At 44.1% G+C, this 16,166-nt stretch overlaps 1 protein-coding gene across 1 annotated transcript in view; it reads left to right on the forward strand.

Annotated features, from left to right (window-relative positions):
- Positions 1 to 16,166, forward strand: part of trpm2 (transient receptor potential cation channel, subfamily M, member 2) — a 410,019-nt gene that overhangs the window by 53,506 nt on the left and 340,347 nt on the right. Inside the window, exon 2 of the mRNA XM_070876247.1 lies at positions 3,988 to 4,200. Coding sequence (XP_070732348.1) covers positions 4,003 to 4,200 — 198 coding nt within the window. The 5' untranslated portion in view covers positions 3,988 to 4,002. The remainder of the gene's footprint in view (positions 1 to 3,987; positions 4,201 to 16,166) is intronic.

The following is a 16,166-nucleotide window of genomic DNA, read 5'->3' on the forward strand; positions in this document are numbered from 1 at the left end:
GTTAAGAAGGAAAAATGAGGACAGGTGACCAAAAGCTTGGTCAGAGGGTTAGGTGTTAAGGAGTATATTAAAGGAGGAGAGAGAGGTAGAGAGGTCGAGAGATTTAGGGAAGGAATTCCAGAGTTTAGGGCCTCGGCAGCTAAAGGCACGGCCGTTAATGGTGGAGCGATGAAAATCGGGGATGCGCAAGAGGCCAGAATTGGAAAATTGCAGAGATCTCAGAGGATTGTAAGGCTGGAGGAAGTTATAGAGATAGGGAGAGGTGAGGACTTGTAGGGATTTGAAAACAGGATGGGAATTTTAAATTGAAGTTGGTGGGCTGGGGACCCTTGTGAAAGAGCGGGTTAAGGTTATGCTGATAGATTTAGATGAGGAAGGATGGGAGGAAGGTCATGTGGAGCATAAACTGATTGGGCCGAATGGCCTGTTTCTGTGTCATGTATCCTATGTAATCCTATGTAATCCCGACTCCGAGAAACTAGCGCCAGAATGAGGTGTGTGGAGGAAATGGCCAGGATAATATTCTGACCCAACAATGAAGCTAATCATGGGTTAATGTTAATGTTGTACAAGCGCAGGGGGTAGATGTGTTTCAACAAAGTCTAATTATACCTTCAGAAGCTTCAGTATTTCCTTTCCTCCAATTCCCCTCCCTGATTCAGGTAACCAAGCAACCGAGGCACTCTCCCAGGTGAGACCATTCCACCAACAGAATATATGGCGAGGACACCATGCATTGCCACAGAACTGCCAGCTTTTCATTTGTGGCTTCTCTCAAATAATTCAAGCATTTTTGTCAATTCCCCTCCCTCGCAATGTCTCCACAGCATGCGGACTAGTTAGTGAAGTGAAGCAAAGTCAGGGCGTCACAGAAAGTGAAGCCCCAATCAACCGAGATAAGGATTTTCAAATCGAAGGAAACGACAGCTGGGATCCCTAGCTTTTCTTGGTAAGTTTGACTAGCCGCTGAGACATGTGCTGTCACCTGCAGTAAAGGCGGATCCTGGTGAAGGGCGTTCTGCCGGTGAGCTTCCTATTCATTTTCCTTTTTGGTGGTTCTGATGTATTTCTAGAACTGCAGAGGTTAATCCACTGGACAGAGGCTGTTAGTAGCAAGGAAAAACAGATGAAATAGTGAACACATAGGACAGGGAATTCATGTAATATATGAACAGGAGCAGGCCATTCAGCCCCGCAAGTCTGTTCTGCTATTCAATTCTTTGCTGATCTGTATCTTAACTCCATTTATCCGCCTTGATTCCATATTGCTCAACAAAAATCTATACATCTCAGTTTTGATATTTTTAATTGACCCCCAGCCTTAACAGCCTTTTAGGGCAGAGAGTTGCCAGATTTCCACTATCCTTTGTGTGAAGAAGTGCTTCCTGATATCACCCCTTCATTTTAAGATTTTTGAGGATATAACGAGCATGGTGGATAGGGGTGTACCGATGGATGTGGTGTATTTAGATTTCCAAAAGGCATTCGATAAGGTGCCACACAAAAGGTTACTGCAAAAGATAAAGGTACGCAGAGTCAGAGGAAATGTATTAGCATGGATCTAGAATTGGCTGGCTAACAGAAAGTAGAGAGTCGGGATAAATGGGTCCTTTTCGGGTTGGAAATCGGTGGTTAGTGGTGTGCCACAGGGATCGGTGCTGGGACCACAACTGTTTACAATATACATAGATGACCTGGAAGAGGGGACAGAGTGTAGTGTAACAAAATTTGCAGATGACACAAAGATTAGTGGGGAAGCGGGGTGTGTAGAGGACACAGAGAGGCTGCAAAGAGATTTGGATAGGTTAAGCGAATGGGCTAAGGTTTGGCAGATGGAATACAATGTCGGAAAATGTGAGGTCATCCACCTTGGAAAAAAAAACAGTAAAAGGGAATATTATTTGAATGGGGAGAAATTACAACATGCTGCGGTGCAGAGGGACCTGGGGGTCCTTGTGCATGAATCCCAAAAAGTTAGTTTGCAGGTACAGCAGGTAATCAGGAAGGCGAATGGAATGTTGGCCTTCATTGTGAGAGGGATGGAGTACAAAAGCAAGGAGGTCCTGCTGTAACAGTACAGGGTATTGCTGAGGCCGCACCTGGAGTACTGCGTGCAGTTTTGGTCACCTTACTTAAGGAAGAATATACTAGCCTTGGAGGGGGTACAGAGACGATTCACTAGGCTGATTCCGGAGATGAGGGGGTTACCTTATGATGATAGATTGAGTAGACTGGGTCTTTACTCATTGGAGTTCAGAAGGATGAGGGGTGATCTTATAGAAACATTTAAAATAATGAAAGGGATAGACAAGATAGAGGCAGAAAGGTTGTTTCCACTGGTCGGGGAGACTAGAACTAGGGGGCACAGCCTCAAAATACGGGGGAGCCAATTTAAAACCGAGTTGAGAAGGAATTTTTTCTCCCAGAGGGTTGTGAATCTGTGGAATTCACTGCCCAAGGAAGCAGTTGAGGCTAGCTCATTGAATGTATTCAAATCACAGATAGATAGATTTTTAATCAATAAGGGAATTAAGGGTTATGGGGAGCGGGCGGGTAAGTGGAGCTGAGTCCACGGCCAGATCAGCCATGATCTTATTGAATGGCGGAGCAGGCTCGAGGGGCTAGATGGCCTCCTCCTGTTCCTAATTCTTATGTTCTTATGTTATGTTCTGGACTCCCTCACCCGAGGAAATAGTTTCTTTCTCTCTACCCTATCGAATCCTTCAATCATCTTAAACATCTCAATTTGATCACCCTTAATCTTCTATATTGAAGGGAATATGAGCCTAGTCTATGCAACTGTCCTCATAATTTAATCCTTTTAGCCCCAGTATAATTCTGGTGTATCTGTGCTGCACCCCCCCCAGGGCCAATATATCCTTCCTGAGATGCAGTGCCCAGAACTGAATGCAGTGCTCCAGATGACTTGATTATAAGGATAAATTCATCGATGCTGCACTCCAAGCAGGGAGCTGAATCCAGAGGGAATGTAGGTTGGTGACAAAGCTACAGTAACACCAGTTTCTTTTTGAGCACGGTTCAGCGGTGATAGCAAGGGAGTGGTGAGCTTATCTCAGCATGACCTACTGTAGGATATCATTGCAAAGTGTCTGAGCAACTCCAGAATCTTTACATCAAAAGAAAAAGGCATGGAGGGGGTGCAGGGGAAGGGGGTGGGGGGTCAAGTTCCTGAGTGTAAAGCAGATTTGTCACTAATCTCTTATTCAAAATGAAGGCGACATCCAGCCAAGGAGACTAATGGCAGTAACGTTAACCTAACTCGGCTAACTGGGAATCCCACCTGATCAAGTGGAACGCCACTTTAACGCTCCGCCCAATATAACTCTCTGCTGACTTCAATAGACAGTAACATCGGGCGGGATGCAAAACCAGTGTTCCATCCAATCCCGTCAGTTTCCCGATGGGTGGGTTAAGTTAAGGATGCCCCATAGGATCTGCTCCATATGCACAGGAAACATTTCTTTGGAGCCTTCTCACCACAAATAAATATTCACCTTTTCACTTCCCGTGATAGTTACTCTCAGCTAACATCTGTCACACACCTGGACAGAGTGCACGAGAAAGCTGACTAGCTGACAGGTGACTCCACGCTCACCTCTAGCCTCCAAGCTCTGCCTCTCCATTGCAAGCTTTCTTGTCTCTATTACATCCATCTTTATATGGTCACAGCGCCTCTGAACTTTCTATTGTCCCTCCTAAGCTACTCATACTCCACTCCAACACTCATTCTCCTCCCTACGTCCTCACTGTATTGAACTCATTATATCTCAGGACTTGAAAACTGTGGAATTCCTCATTTGCCTCACTCCTCCTTCCTACAATCTGCAGACTTAAAAAAAACTTGATGTCCGCTGATCTCATCTTCTCTCCTATCCTTCTCTACATTTCCCGTCCCCTGTGCCAAATGCCTCATCCCTTCAACTCAAGTTTTTTGTCAACTGATCCAACTCTTACTTTTTCCCACAGGATGGGCAGCTGACGATGAGTGAGAGGACAACAAAGGTTAGAGGCATGGGTTCCTCTGAGGAGCAAAATATCAACCGGATTCATCCACTTCAAGCAGAGAATTATGATCAATGCAAAACCGTGTACAGCAACGACATGCTAAACACCATCAAAAGAAGCCCCAGTTTTTACAAGACTGGGCAGAGTTCAGCCAAAGTAATCTACGAGGAACAGGTAGAGTGTGAGCAGACAAAACACATTGGGGCTGCCGAGTGAGTTTGGTGGAGGCTTCCCGCCGGTGGGGAGAGAAGACCGCTGGGGACCGCCTGCTGATGTCCACTGGCATGCGCCGGCGTGCAATGCACGTAAGAGTCCTCCTGCCCGCCGAGCTGCCAGTTTGGTCCGGGTGGTCCTCCGCTCTAGCAGGGGAAAAGACCGCCGCGTGGAGGCAGGTCTAACCTCAACGGTAAGTATGAAGACCTGCAAAAAAAGGTTAGTCCACTTCTTTTCTTTATTTGTTTTTCAGGGATGCAGGTGGATGAGGTCCCCTGAAGGATTTCTAGTGTTTTTTTTTTATTTTTTGAAAATATTTAATTTCATCAGTTCCCCTCTCCTGAGGACTTTGCAGAGGACTGCATTTGCCACTGAGAATGGGAGCTACCACCTGCTGCCACCCAGATTCAGCGCCTTTTTGCCACCAGGCAGTCTTTCCAAGATTTTTCCATGAAACTTCCACTCAAAGTACCATCAGGATCTCAGCGGTCCTTTGGGCGGTACTTGGGCGGAACTTAGCTTCCACCAATTTCGGGCCAATTCTGCTTCTAATGCCTTTTGTGTAATCCAACAGCACTAGGAATGGAGTTCTTTTCATTTCAAGCAGCCACTGTCCATTCAAGTGTTCCCATTTGCTGCAGGTACAGCATGGGTTAGATACAGAGTAACGCTTCCCCTACACTGTCCCATCAAACACTACCAGGGCAGGTACAGCACAGGTTAGATGCAGAGTAAAGCTCCAGCTATACTGTCCCATTAAACACTCCCAGGGCATGTACAGCACAGGTTAGATACAGAGTAAAGTTCTTTCTACACTGTCCCATCCAACACTCCCAGGGCATGTACAGCACAGGTTAGATACAGAGTAAAGTTCTTTCTACACTGTCCCATCCAACACTCCCAGGGCATGTACAGCACAGTTTAGATACAGAGTAACAGTCCCGTAAACACTCCCAGGGCAGGTACAGCATGGGTTAGATACAGAGTAAAGCTCACTCTACACTGCCCCATCAACACACCCAGGGCAGGTACAGCACGGGTTAGATACAAACTAAAGCTCCCTCTGCACTGTCCCATCAAACATTCCCAGGGCAGGTACAGTATTTGTTAAATACAGAGTAAAGTTCCAACTACACTGTCCTATCATACACTCCCAGAGTGGGTACAGCATGGGTTAGATACAGAGTAATGCACTTTCTACACTGTCCCATCGTTGGCTAACTAACAGAAAGCAGAGAGTCAGGATAAATGGATCATTTTCAGGTTGGCAAACTGTAACTTGTGGGATTCCACAGGGATCAGTGCTGGGGCCTCAAATATTTACAATCTACATTAATGACTCAGTGTAGTGTAGCCAAGTTTGCTGATGATAAAAAGATAGGTGGGCAAGCAAGTTTAAAAAGGATATAAAGAATCTGCAAAGGGATATAGATAGGTTAAGTGAGTGGGCAAACATTTGGTATTTGGCGTATATTGTGGGAAAATTTGAGGTTATCCACTTTGGAAGGAAAAATTAAAAATCACATTATTACTTAGATGGAGAGAGACTACAAAATGCTGTGGTACAGAGGACCCTGGGGGTCCTTGTACATGAAAAACAAAAGGTTAGCATGCAGATACAGCAAGTAATTAGTAAAGCAAATGGAATGTTAACATTTATTGCAAGGGGGATGGAGTACAACAATAGGGAAGTCTTGCTACAACTGTATAGGGCGTTGATGAGATCACACCTGGAGTACTGCGTACAGTTTTGGTCTCCTTATTTAAGGAGGGATATACTGGCATGGAGGCAGTTCAGAGAAGATTCACAAAATTAATTCCTGAGATGAAGTTGTAGCCTTACGAAGTAAGGTTGAGCAGGTTGGGCCTATACTCATTGGAGTTTAGGTGATGTTATTGAAACATATAAGATTCTGAGGGGACTTGACAGGGTAGATGCAGAGAGGATGGTTCCCCTCGTGGGGAATCTAGAACTAAGGGGAATAGTCTCAGAGTAAGGGGTCGCCCATTTAAAACGGAGATGAGGAGGAATTTCTTCTCTCAGATGGTTGTAAATCTTTGGCATTCTCTACCCCAAAGAGCTGTGGAGGCTGGGTCATTGAATATATTTAAGGTGGAGATAGACAGATTTTTGAACGATAAGGGAGTCAAGTGTTATGGGGAGAGGGCGGGGAAGTGGAGCTGAGTCCATGATCAGATCAGTCATGATTTTATTAAATGGCTGAGCAGGCTTGAGGGTTCAAATTACCTACTCCTGCTCCTATTCTGTTCTTATCAAACACTCCCAGGGCAGCTATAGCACAGGTTAGATACAGAGAAAAACTCCCTCTACACTGTCACATAAAACATTCCCAAGGCGCGTAAAGCATGGGATAGATACGGAGTAAAGCATCCTCTACACTGCCAGGTACAGCACTGGTTAGATACCAGTGATGCTCCCTCTACACTGTCCCATCAGACACTCCCAGTGCAGATAAAGCACAGATTAGATACATAGAAACATAGAAACATAGAAGTATAGAAAATAGGTGCAGGAGTAGGTCATTCGGCCCTTCGAGCCTGCACCACCATTCAATAAAATCTTCGCTGATCATTCACCTCAGTACCCCTTTCCTGCTTTCTCTCCATACCCCTTGATCCCTTTAATCGTAAGGGCCATATCTAACTCCCTCTTGAATATATCCAATGAACTTGCATCAACAACTCTCTGCGGTAGAGAATTCCACAGGTCAACAATGCTCTGAGTGAAGAAGTTTCTCCTCATCTCGGTCCTAATTGGCTTACCCCTTATCCTTAGACTGTGTCCCCTGGTTCTGGACTTCCCCAACATCGGGAACATCCTTCCTGCATCTAACCAGTCCAGTCCCGTCAGAATTTTATATGCTTCTATTAGATCCCCTCTCATCCTTCTAAACTCCAGTGAATACAGGCTCAGTCGATCCAGTCTCTCCTCATGTGTCAGTCCTGCCATCCCATGAATCAGTCTGGTGAACCTTTGCTGCACTCCCTCAATAGCAAGAATGTCCTTCCTCAGATTAGGAGACCAAAATTGAACACAATATTTCAGGTGAGGCCTCACCAAGGCCCTGTACAAATGCAGTAAGACCTCCCTGCTTCTATACTCAAATCCCCTAGCTATGAAGGCCAACATACCATTTGCCTTCTTCACCACCTGCTGTACCTGCATGCCAACTTTCAATGACTGATGAACCATGACATCTAGGTCTCGTTGCACCTCCCCTTTTCCTAATCTGTCACTATTCAGATAATATTCTGCCTTCGTGTTTTTGCCACCAAAGAGGATAATCTCACATTTATCCACATTATATTGCATCTGCCATGCATTTGCCCATTCACCTAACCTATCCAAGTCACCCTGCGGCCTCTTAGCATTCTCATCACAGCTCACAACGCCACCCAGTTTGGTGTCATTTGCAAACTTAGAGATATTACACTCAATTCCTTCATTTAAATCATTGATGTATATTGTAAAGAGCTGGGGTCCCAGCACTGAGCCCTGCGGCACTCCACGAGTCACTGCCTGCCATTCTAAAAAGGACCCGTTTATCCCGACTCTCTGCTTCCAGTCTGCCAACCGGTTCTCTATCCACGTCAGTACATTATCCCCAATATCTTGTGCTTTAATTTTGCACACCAATCTCTTGTGTGGGACCTTGTCAAAAGCCTTTTGAAAGTCTAAATACACATACACTGGTTCTCCCTTGTCCACTCGACTAGTTACATCCTCAAAAAATTCCAGAAGATTTGTCAAGCATGATTTCCCTTTCATAAATCCATGCTGACTTGGACCGATCCCATCACTGCTTTCCAAATGCGCTGCTATTTCATCTTTAATAATTGATTCCAACATTTTCCCCACTACTGATGTCAGGCTAACCGGTCTATAATTACCCATTTTCTCTCTCTTTTTTAAAAAAGAGGTGTTACATTAGCTACCCTCCAGTCCATAGGAACTGATGCAGAGTCGATAGACTGTTGGAAAATGATCATAAATGCATCCACTATTTCTAGGGCTATTTCCTTAAGTATTCTGGGATGCAGACTATCAGGCCCTGGAGATTTATCGGCCTTCAATCCCATCAATTTCCCGAACACAATTTCCTGCCGAATAAGGATTTGCTTCAGTTCCTCCTTCTCACTAGACCCTCGGTCCCCTAGTATCTCCAGAAGGTTATTTGTGTCTTCCTTTGTGAAGACTGAACCAAAGCATTTGTTCAACTGGTCCGTCATTTCTTTGTTCCCCATTATAAATTCACCTGATTCTGACTGCAAGGGACCGATGTTTGTCTTCACTAATCTTTTTCTCTTCACATATCTATAAAAGCTTTTGCAGTCAGTTTTTATGTTCCCAGCAAGCTTCCTCTTATACTCTATTTTCCTCCTCCTAATTACAGAGTAAAGTGCCCTCTACACTGTCCCATCAAACACTCCCAGATACAGCATGGGTTAGATACAGAGTGAATCTCCCACTACACTGTCCCAGCATAAAATCCCAGGGCAGATACAGCACAGGTTAGATACAGAGCAAAGCTCCCTTGATGGTCCAAATGGCCTACTCTTGTTTCTATTTCTTATAGAAACATAGAAACATATTCCTTATGTTCTACACTATTCCATTAAACATAAGAACACAAGAAATAGGAGTAGGAGTAGGCCATACGGCCCTACGAGCTTGCTCCGCCATGCAATCCGATCTTGGCTGCTCCAATCATGGATTCAGGTCCACTTTCCTGCCCATTTCCGATAACCCTTTATTCCCTTATCGGTTAAGAAATTGTCTATCTCTGTCTTAAATTTATTAAATATCCCAGCTTCCACAGCTCTCTGAGGCAGTGAATTCCACAGATCCACAACCTTCTGAGAAAATACATTTTTCCTCATCTCAGTTTTAAATGGGCGGCCCTTTATTCTAAGATCATGTCCTCTAGTTCTAGTCTCCCCCATCAGTGGAAACATCCTCTCTGCATCCACCTTGTCAAGCCCCCTCATAATCTTATACGTTTTGATAAGATCACCTCTCAATCTTCTGAATTCCAATGAGTAGAAGCCCAACCAACTCAACCTTTCCTCATCAGTCAACCCCCTCATCTCCGGAATCAACCTAGTGAACCTTCTCTGAACTGCCTTTAAAGCAAGTACATCCTTTCGTAAATATGGAAACCAAAACTGCCTCACCAATACCCAGTATAACTGTAGTAAGACTTCCCTGCTTTTATACTCCATCCCCTTTGCAATAAAGGCCAAGATATCATTGGCCTTCCTGATCACTTGCTGTACCTACATACGAACCTTTTGTGTTACATGCACAAGTTCCTCCAGGTCCCGCTGTACTGCAGCACTTTGCAATCTTTCTCCATTTAAATAATAACTTGCTTTTTGATTTTTTTTCTGCCAAAGTGCATGACCTCACACTTTCCAACATTATACTCCACCTGCCAAATTTTTTCCCACTCACTATCAGGTACAGCACCAATTAGATAAAGAGTAAAGTTCAGTCTACACTGTTGCATCCAACACTCCCAGGTACACCACAGCTTCGATACAGAGTAAAGCATCCTCTAAACTATCCCATCAAAAACTCCCAGGGCAGGAAAGTCAAATGTTAGATACAGAGTAAAGCTGCCTCTATATTACCCCATCACACACTCTCAGGTCAGGTACAGCACGGGTTAGATACAAAGTAAAACTCCCTCTACACTGTCACATAAATCACTCCCGGGGAAGGTACAATACGGTTTAGATACAGAGTAAAGCTCCCTCTACACTGTCCCTTCACACGCTCCCAGGGCAGTGCAGCATGGGTTAGATATAGAGTAAATCTCCCTCTACATTGTCCCATCAAACACTCCCAGAGTAGATACAGTACGGGTTAGATACAACAACAACTTTTAATTATATAGCGCATTTAACTTAGTGTTATAAGATAATTTGATAAAACAGAGTAATGCTCCATCTACTCCATCCCATCCAACACTCCCAGGTACACCATGGGTTAGATAGAGAGTAATGCACCCTCCACACTGTTCCCTCCAACACTCCCAGGGAAGGTACAGCAGGGGTTTGATACAGAATAAAGCTCCGTCTACACTATCCCATTCAACATTCCTAGGTACAGCACGGGTTAGTTACAGAGTAAAGCTCCCTCTACACAGTTTCATCACTCATTCCCAGGGCAGGTACAGCACAGATTAGATACAGATTGAAGCTCCATCTACACTCTCCCATCAAATACTTCCAGCACAGGTTAGAGCACGGGTTAGATAGAGAGTAAAGCTTCCTCTACACGGTTGCATTAAACACTCCCAGGGCAGGTAGAGCAGAAGTTAGAAACACAGTGAAGCTCCCTCTACACTGTCACATCATACACTCTCAGTTTTGGACGGGTTAGATACAGAGTAAAGCTTCCTCTACACTGTCCCATCACACACTCCCAGGACAGGTACAGCATGGGTTAGATGCAGAGTAAAGCTCCTTCTACACTGTCCCATCAAACACTCCCAGGATAGGTACAACACAGGTTTGATACAGAGTGAAGCTCCCTCTACACTGTTCCATCACAAACTCCAAGGGCAACTACAGCACAGGTTAGATACTGAGTAAAACTCCGTCCACATGGTCCTATCATTAACTCCAAGGGCAAGTCCAGCACAGGTTAGATACAGAGTAAAGCTCCCTCTACACTGTCCCATCACACATTCCCAGGATAGCTAAGGCACGGTTTAGATACAGAGTATAGCCCCCTTGAGGGGCCAAATGGCGTACTCCTGCTCCTATTGCTTATGTTCTATTTCTTCTGTTCTACATTGTCCCATCAAACACTATCAGATACACCACAGTTTTGATTAAGAGTAAAGCTCCATCTACACTGTCCCATAAAACACTCCCAGGGCAGGTACAGCATGGGTTAGATACAGAGTAAAGCTTTCTCTAAATTGTCTGATCAAATACTCCCAGGGCAAGTAAAGCACAGATTAGACACAGAGTAAACTCTGTCTACATTGTCCCTGTAGGGTGTTCGATTTCCACTCTACTTTGATTCATAGATCTTGGGAATTACAGGAAGGACTCCATGTAATGCAAAGTTTAGGCTTAAACTCAACTGTTAGTTTATTACACAAAAAACAACTAAAAATTACAGAACAAGAGTTCTGAGAGAATTGACCGAAGACATACAATCTCCCATCCAGCCAGTTGCTAATGTTGTCGTTGTTCCTTGACTGGTTGTTCCTCTCCGATGTTCCCTCCTTCTCCTCCTGCTTGTCGACCATAGTCTTCCTTCTTGTTTTTCTTGATCTTTTTCCTTCCGAGCTGCTGTTCTCAGCTCGTACATATTTATCCATTTTATAAATACACCTCCTGTTGGGCTGCTTTTCCATTAATGTGTCTGGATCGGTCTCGATGTTTGTGGTGATCTGTTTGGATGGCTGTGGTGAAGGGTTTGGATGGCCACAATTTGCATATGGAGTCGACAGGGCAAAAGATAACTCCTTATCTTTGGTGCCCCGTTATCCAAACATGCACGCCTTGTGGGATCCTTTGTTGTACTGGTTTTTCGCAGACTTGTAGTCACCCTAGGGAATTAGTTTCCCCCCTCTGGCCAATCAATCCAGGGGCTCCTCTGCACGATTGTATCAAACCCTTTGTCTCGATGTTTAATCAGGTCTAGCCCCTGACCGCAGAAATTGCATTAATCAGTGATGAGTCACCATCTGCCCCAGCTGGCGCCCTTTTCTCCCGCCCAAGCAGTCTCAAAGGTTTCTTTAAACCATTTTTAGTTTGTGGCCTTTCCTGTGCCTTTTGTGAAAATGTGTAAACCTTACATCCCATCAAACACTCCCAGGTTCAGTACAGGTTAGATACAGAGTAAAGCTCCCTCTACACTGTCCGATCAAACACTCCCAGGTTCAGTACGGGTTAGATACAGAGTAAAGCTCCCTCTACACTGTCCGATCAAACACTCCCAGGGCAGGTACAGCACGGGTTAGATACAGAGTAATGGTTTAAATTAAGAGCTGGGATTAAAAGCACTAGAGTAACTTCGGCTCTGTGTTGATGAGCTGGAGTCCGAGCTGCAGACACTGCGACACTTCAGGGAGGGGGAGAGTTACCTGAACGCTGTGTTCCAGGAGGCAGTCACACCCCTTGGATTAATTAATTCAAATTTGGTCCGTGGTCAGGGACAGGAGGGTGTGACTATGAGTGAGTAATGTATGAGGACTCAGGATGGAGTGATGGAAGAGCCTCGGCCCTTGCTCTTGTCCAACAGATTGAGGCTCTTACTTCCTGTGTGGACGAGGGCAGGGACTACAGGGAGGATGAGCAAACTGACCACAGCACCGTGGTACATGGGGCCATTCAAGTGGGGGAGTAAAAAGAAATGTTGTAGTGGTAGGGGACAGTATTGTTATGGGGATAGATACTGTTCTCTGCAGCCAAGAGCGCGAGACCCGAAGGCTGTGTTGCCTGCCCGGTGCCAGGGTTAAGGATATCTCCTCTGGGCTGGAGAGGAACTTGGAGTGGGAGGGGAAGATCCAGTTGTCATGGTCCACATAGATACCAACGGCATAGGTAGAACAAAGAAAGAGGTTCTGCTGAGGGAGTATGAGCAGCTAGAGACTAAATTAAACAGTAGAACCACAAAGGTAATAATCTCTGGATTACCACCTGAGCCACGAGCAAATTTTCATAGGGTAAATAGGATCAGAGAGATGAACGCGTGGCTCAAAAATTGGTGTGGGAGGAATGGGTTTCAATTCATGGGGCACCAGTATTGGGAGATGTTCCATTGGTCTTCACTTGAACCAGGCTGGGACAAGTATCCTGGTGAATCGAATAACTAGGGCTGTAGATAGGGCTTTAAATTAAATAGTGGGGCCTCGGGAGGGAACCGGTGAGCAGAAATTTTAAAAGTCAAAGAGAAAGGAGAAGGCAAAAGTGCAGGGTAGCTATAGGGGTAACGATAACCAGAGTGGGACAGGAAGGGCAGAGCGTATATACATATGACAAAATTAAAAGCTCTATATCTGAACGCACAAAGCATTTGTAACAAGAAAGATGAGTTGACGGCACAAATAGAAATAAATGGGTATGATCTGATTGCCATTACAGAGACATGATTGCAAGGTGACTAAGGCTGGGAACTGAATATTCAGGGTTATTTGCCATTTCATAAGGATAGGCAGAAAGGAAAAGGTGATGGGGTAGCTCTGTTAATAAAGGATGAGATCAGTGCAGTAGTGAGGAATGATATTGGCTCAGAAGATCAAGATGTAGAATCAGTTTGGGTGGAGATAAGAAGTAATAAGGGAAAGAAGTCACTGGTTGGAGTGGCCTACAGGGCCCCAAACATTAGCCACTCTGTGGCATAGAATATAAATCAAGAAATAATGGCGGCTTGTAAGAAAGGTACAGAATAATCATGGGCGATTTTAATCTTCATATTGATCGGTCAAATCAAATTGCCAATTGTAACCTGAGGAAGAGTTCATAGTGTGTATTCAGGATGGTTTCTTGGAACAATACGTTGTGGAAATAACCAGGGAGCAAACTATTTTAGATCTGGTAATGTGTAATGGTAACGAGTCTGGATTAATTAATGATCTTGTAGTGACGGATCTTCTTGGGAAGAGTGATCATTGCATGGTAGAATTTCAAATTCAGTTTGAGGGTGAGAAAGCTAGGTCTCAAATTAGTGTCCTGAACTTAAATAAAGGTAATTACAAAGGTATGAAGGCAGAGTTGGTTAAAGTGGACTGGGAAAATAGATTAAAGGGTAAGACGGTAGAAACGCAGTGGCAAACATTTAAGGAGATATTTCATAAATCTCAGCAAAGATTTATTCCAATGAGTAATAAAGATGCAAGAGAAGGATGAACCATCCGTGGCTAACTCAGGAAGTAAAGGATGGTATCAAATTGAAAACAAAGGCAAACAATGTTGCGAAGGACAGTGGAAGGCCAGAGGATTGGGACATTTTTTAGAAACTAGCAAAGGACGACTAAAAAAATGATAAAGACAGAGAAAATAGCATATGAGAGTAAACTAGCAAGAAATATAAAAACAGACAGTGAGAGCTTCTACAGATATATAAAAAGTAAAGGAGGAGCTAAAGTAAACGTTAGTCCCTTAGAGGATGAGACTAGAGAATTAAAAATGGGAAACAGGGAAATGGCAGAGACCTTGAACAAATATTTTGTATCGGTCTTCACAGTAGAGGACACTAAAAACATCCCAATAATTGAGAATCAAGGAGCTATTGCGAGGTGGAGGGGGGTGGGGGGGCACTTAAAACAATCACTATCACTAGAGATAAAGTACTAGGCAAACTAATGGGACTAAAGGTGGACAAGTCTCCTGATGTCCTGGTGTCTTAAAAGAAGTGGCTGCAGAGATAGTGGATGCATTGGTGGTAATCTACCAAAATTTCCTGAATTCTGGAGAAGTCCCAGCAGACTGAAAAACCACAAATGTAATACCCCTATTTAAGAAAGGAGGGAGACATAAAGTAGAAGATTATAGACCAGTTAGCTGAACATCTGTCATTGGGAAAATGCTGGCGTCTATTATTAAGGAAGGAGTAGCAGGACATTTAGAAAATCAAAATGCAGTCAAGCAGAGTCAGCATGGTTTTATGAAAGGGAAATCATGTTTGAAAAATTTGCTGGAGATCTTTGAGGATGTAACGAGCAGAGTGGATAAAGGAGAACCAGTTGATGTCGTATATTTGGATTTCTAGATAAGGTGCCACACGAAAGGTTACTGCAGAGGGTAAGAGCTCACGGGGTTGGGGGTAATACATTAGCATGGATAGAGGGATTGGCTAACTCAGAGAAAACAGAGAGTCAGGATAAGTGGGTCATTTTCAGATTGGCAAACTGTAACTAGTTGGGTGCCACAGGGATCAGTGCTGGGGCCTCAACTATTTACAATTAATATTGATGACTTGGATGAAGGGACCGAGTGTAACGTAACCAAATTTGTGGATGATACAAAGATAGGTGGGAAAGCAAGTTGTGAGGAGTTCGCAAAGAATCTACAAAGGGATATAGATAGGCTCAGTAAGTGGGCAAAAATTTGGCAGATGGACTATAATGTGCGAAAATGTGAGGTTATCCACTTTGGTAGGAGAAATAAAAAAGCAAATTATTATTCAAATGAGGAGCGATTACAAAATGATGTAGTACAGAGCGATCTGGGGGTTCTGGTACATGAAATACAAAAAGTTAGCATGTAGGTACAGCTAGTAATCAGGAAGGCAAATGAATTGCTGGTCTTTATTGCAAGGGGAATGGAGTATAAAAATAGGGAAGTCCTGCTCCAACTGTACAGCGCATTGGTAAGATCACACCTACATACTGCGTACAGTTTTGGTCTCCTTATTTAAGGAAGGATATAATTGTTTTGGAGGCAGTTCAGAGAATGTTCACTAGGTTGATTCCTGAGATGAAGGGGTTGTCTTATGAAGAAAGGTTGAGTAGGTTGGGCCTATACTCCTTGCTGTTTAGAAGAATGAAAGGTGATCTTATTGAAACATATAAGATTCTGAGGGGGCTCGACAGGGTAGATGGAGAGAGGATGTTTCCCCTCATGGGGGAATCTAGAACTAGGGGGCATAGTTTAAGAATAAGGGGTCGCCCATTTAAAACAGAAATGGTGAAGAATTTCTTCTCTCAGAAGGTCGTGAATCTTTGGAATTCACTACACCAGAGAGCTGTGGAGGCTGGGTCTTTGAATATATTTAAGGTGGAGCTAGACAGATTTTTGAATGATGAGGGAGTCAAGGGTTATGGGGAGCGGGTAGGGAAGTGGAGTTGAGGCCAGGATCAGATCAGCCATGATCTTATTGAATGGCGGAGCAGGCTCGAGGGGCCAAATGGCCTACTCCTGCTACTATTTCTTATGTTCTT

The sequence above is a fragment of the Pristiophorus japonicus genome, chromosome 3 (assembly GCF_044704955.1).
Source record: "Pristiophorus japonicus isolate sPriJap1 chromosome 3, sPriJap1.hap1, whole genome shotgun sequence".
Lineage (NCBI taxonomy): Eukaryota > Metazoa > Chordata > Chondrichthyes > Pristiophoridae > Pristiophorus > Pristiophorus japonicus.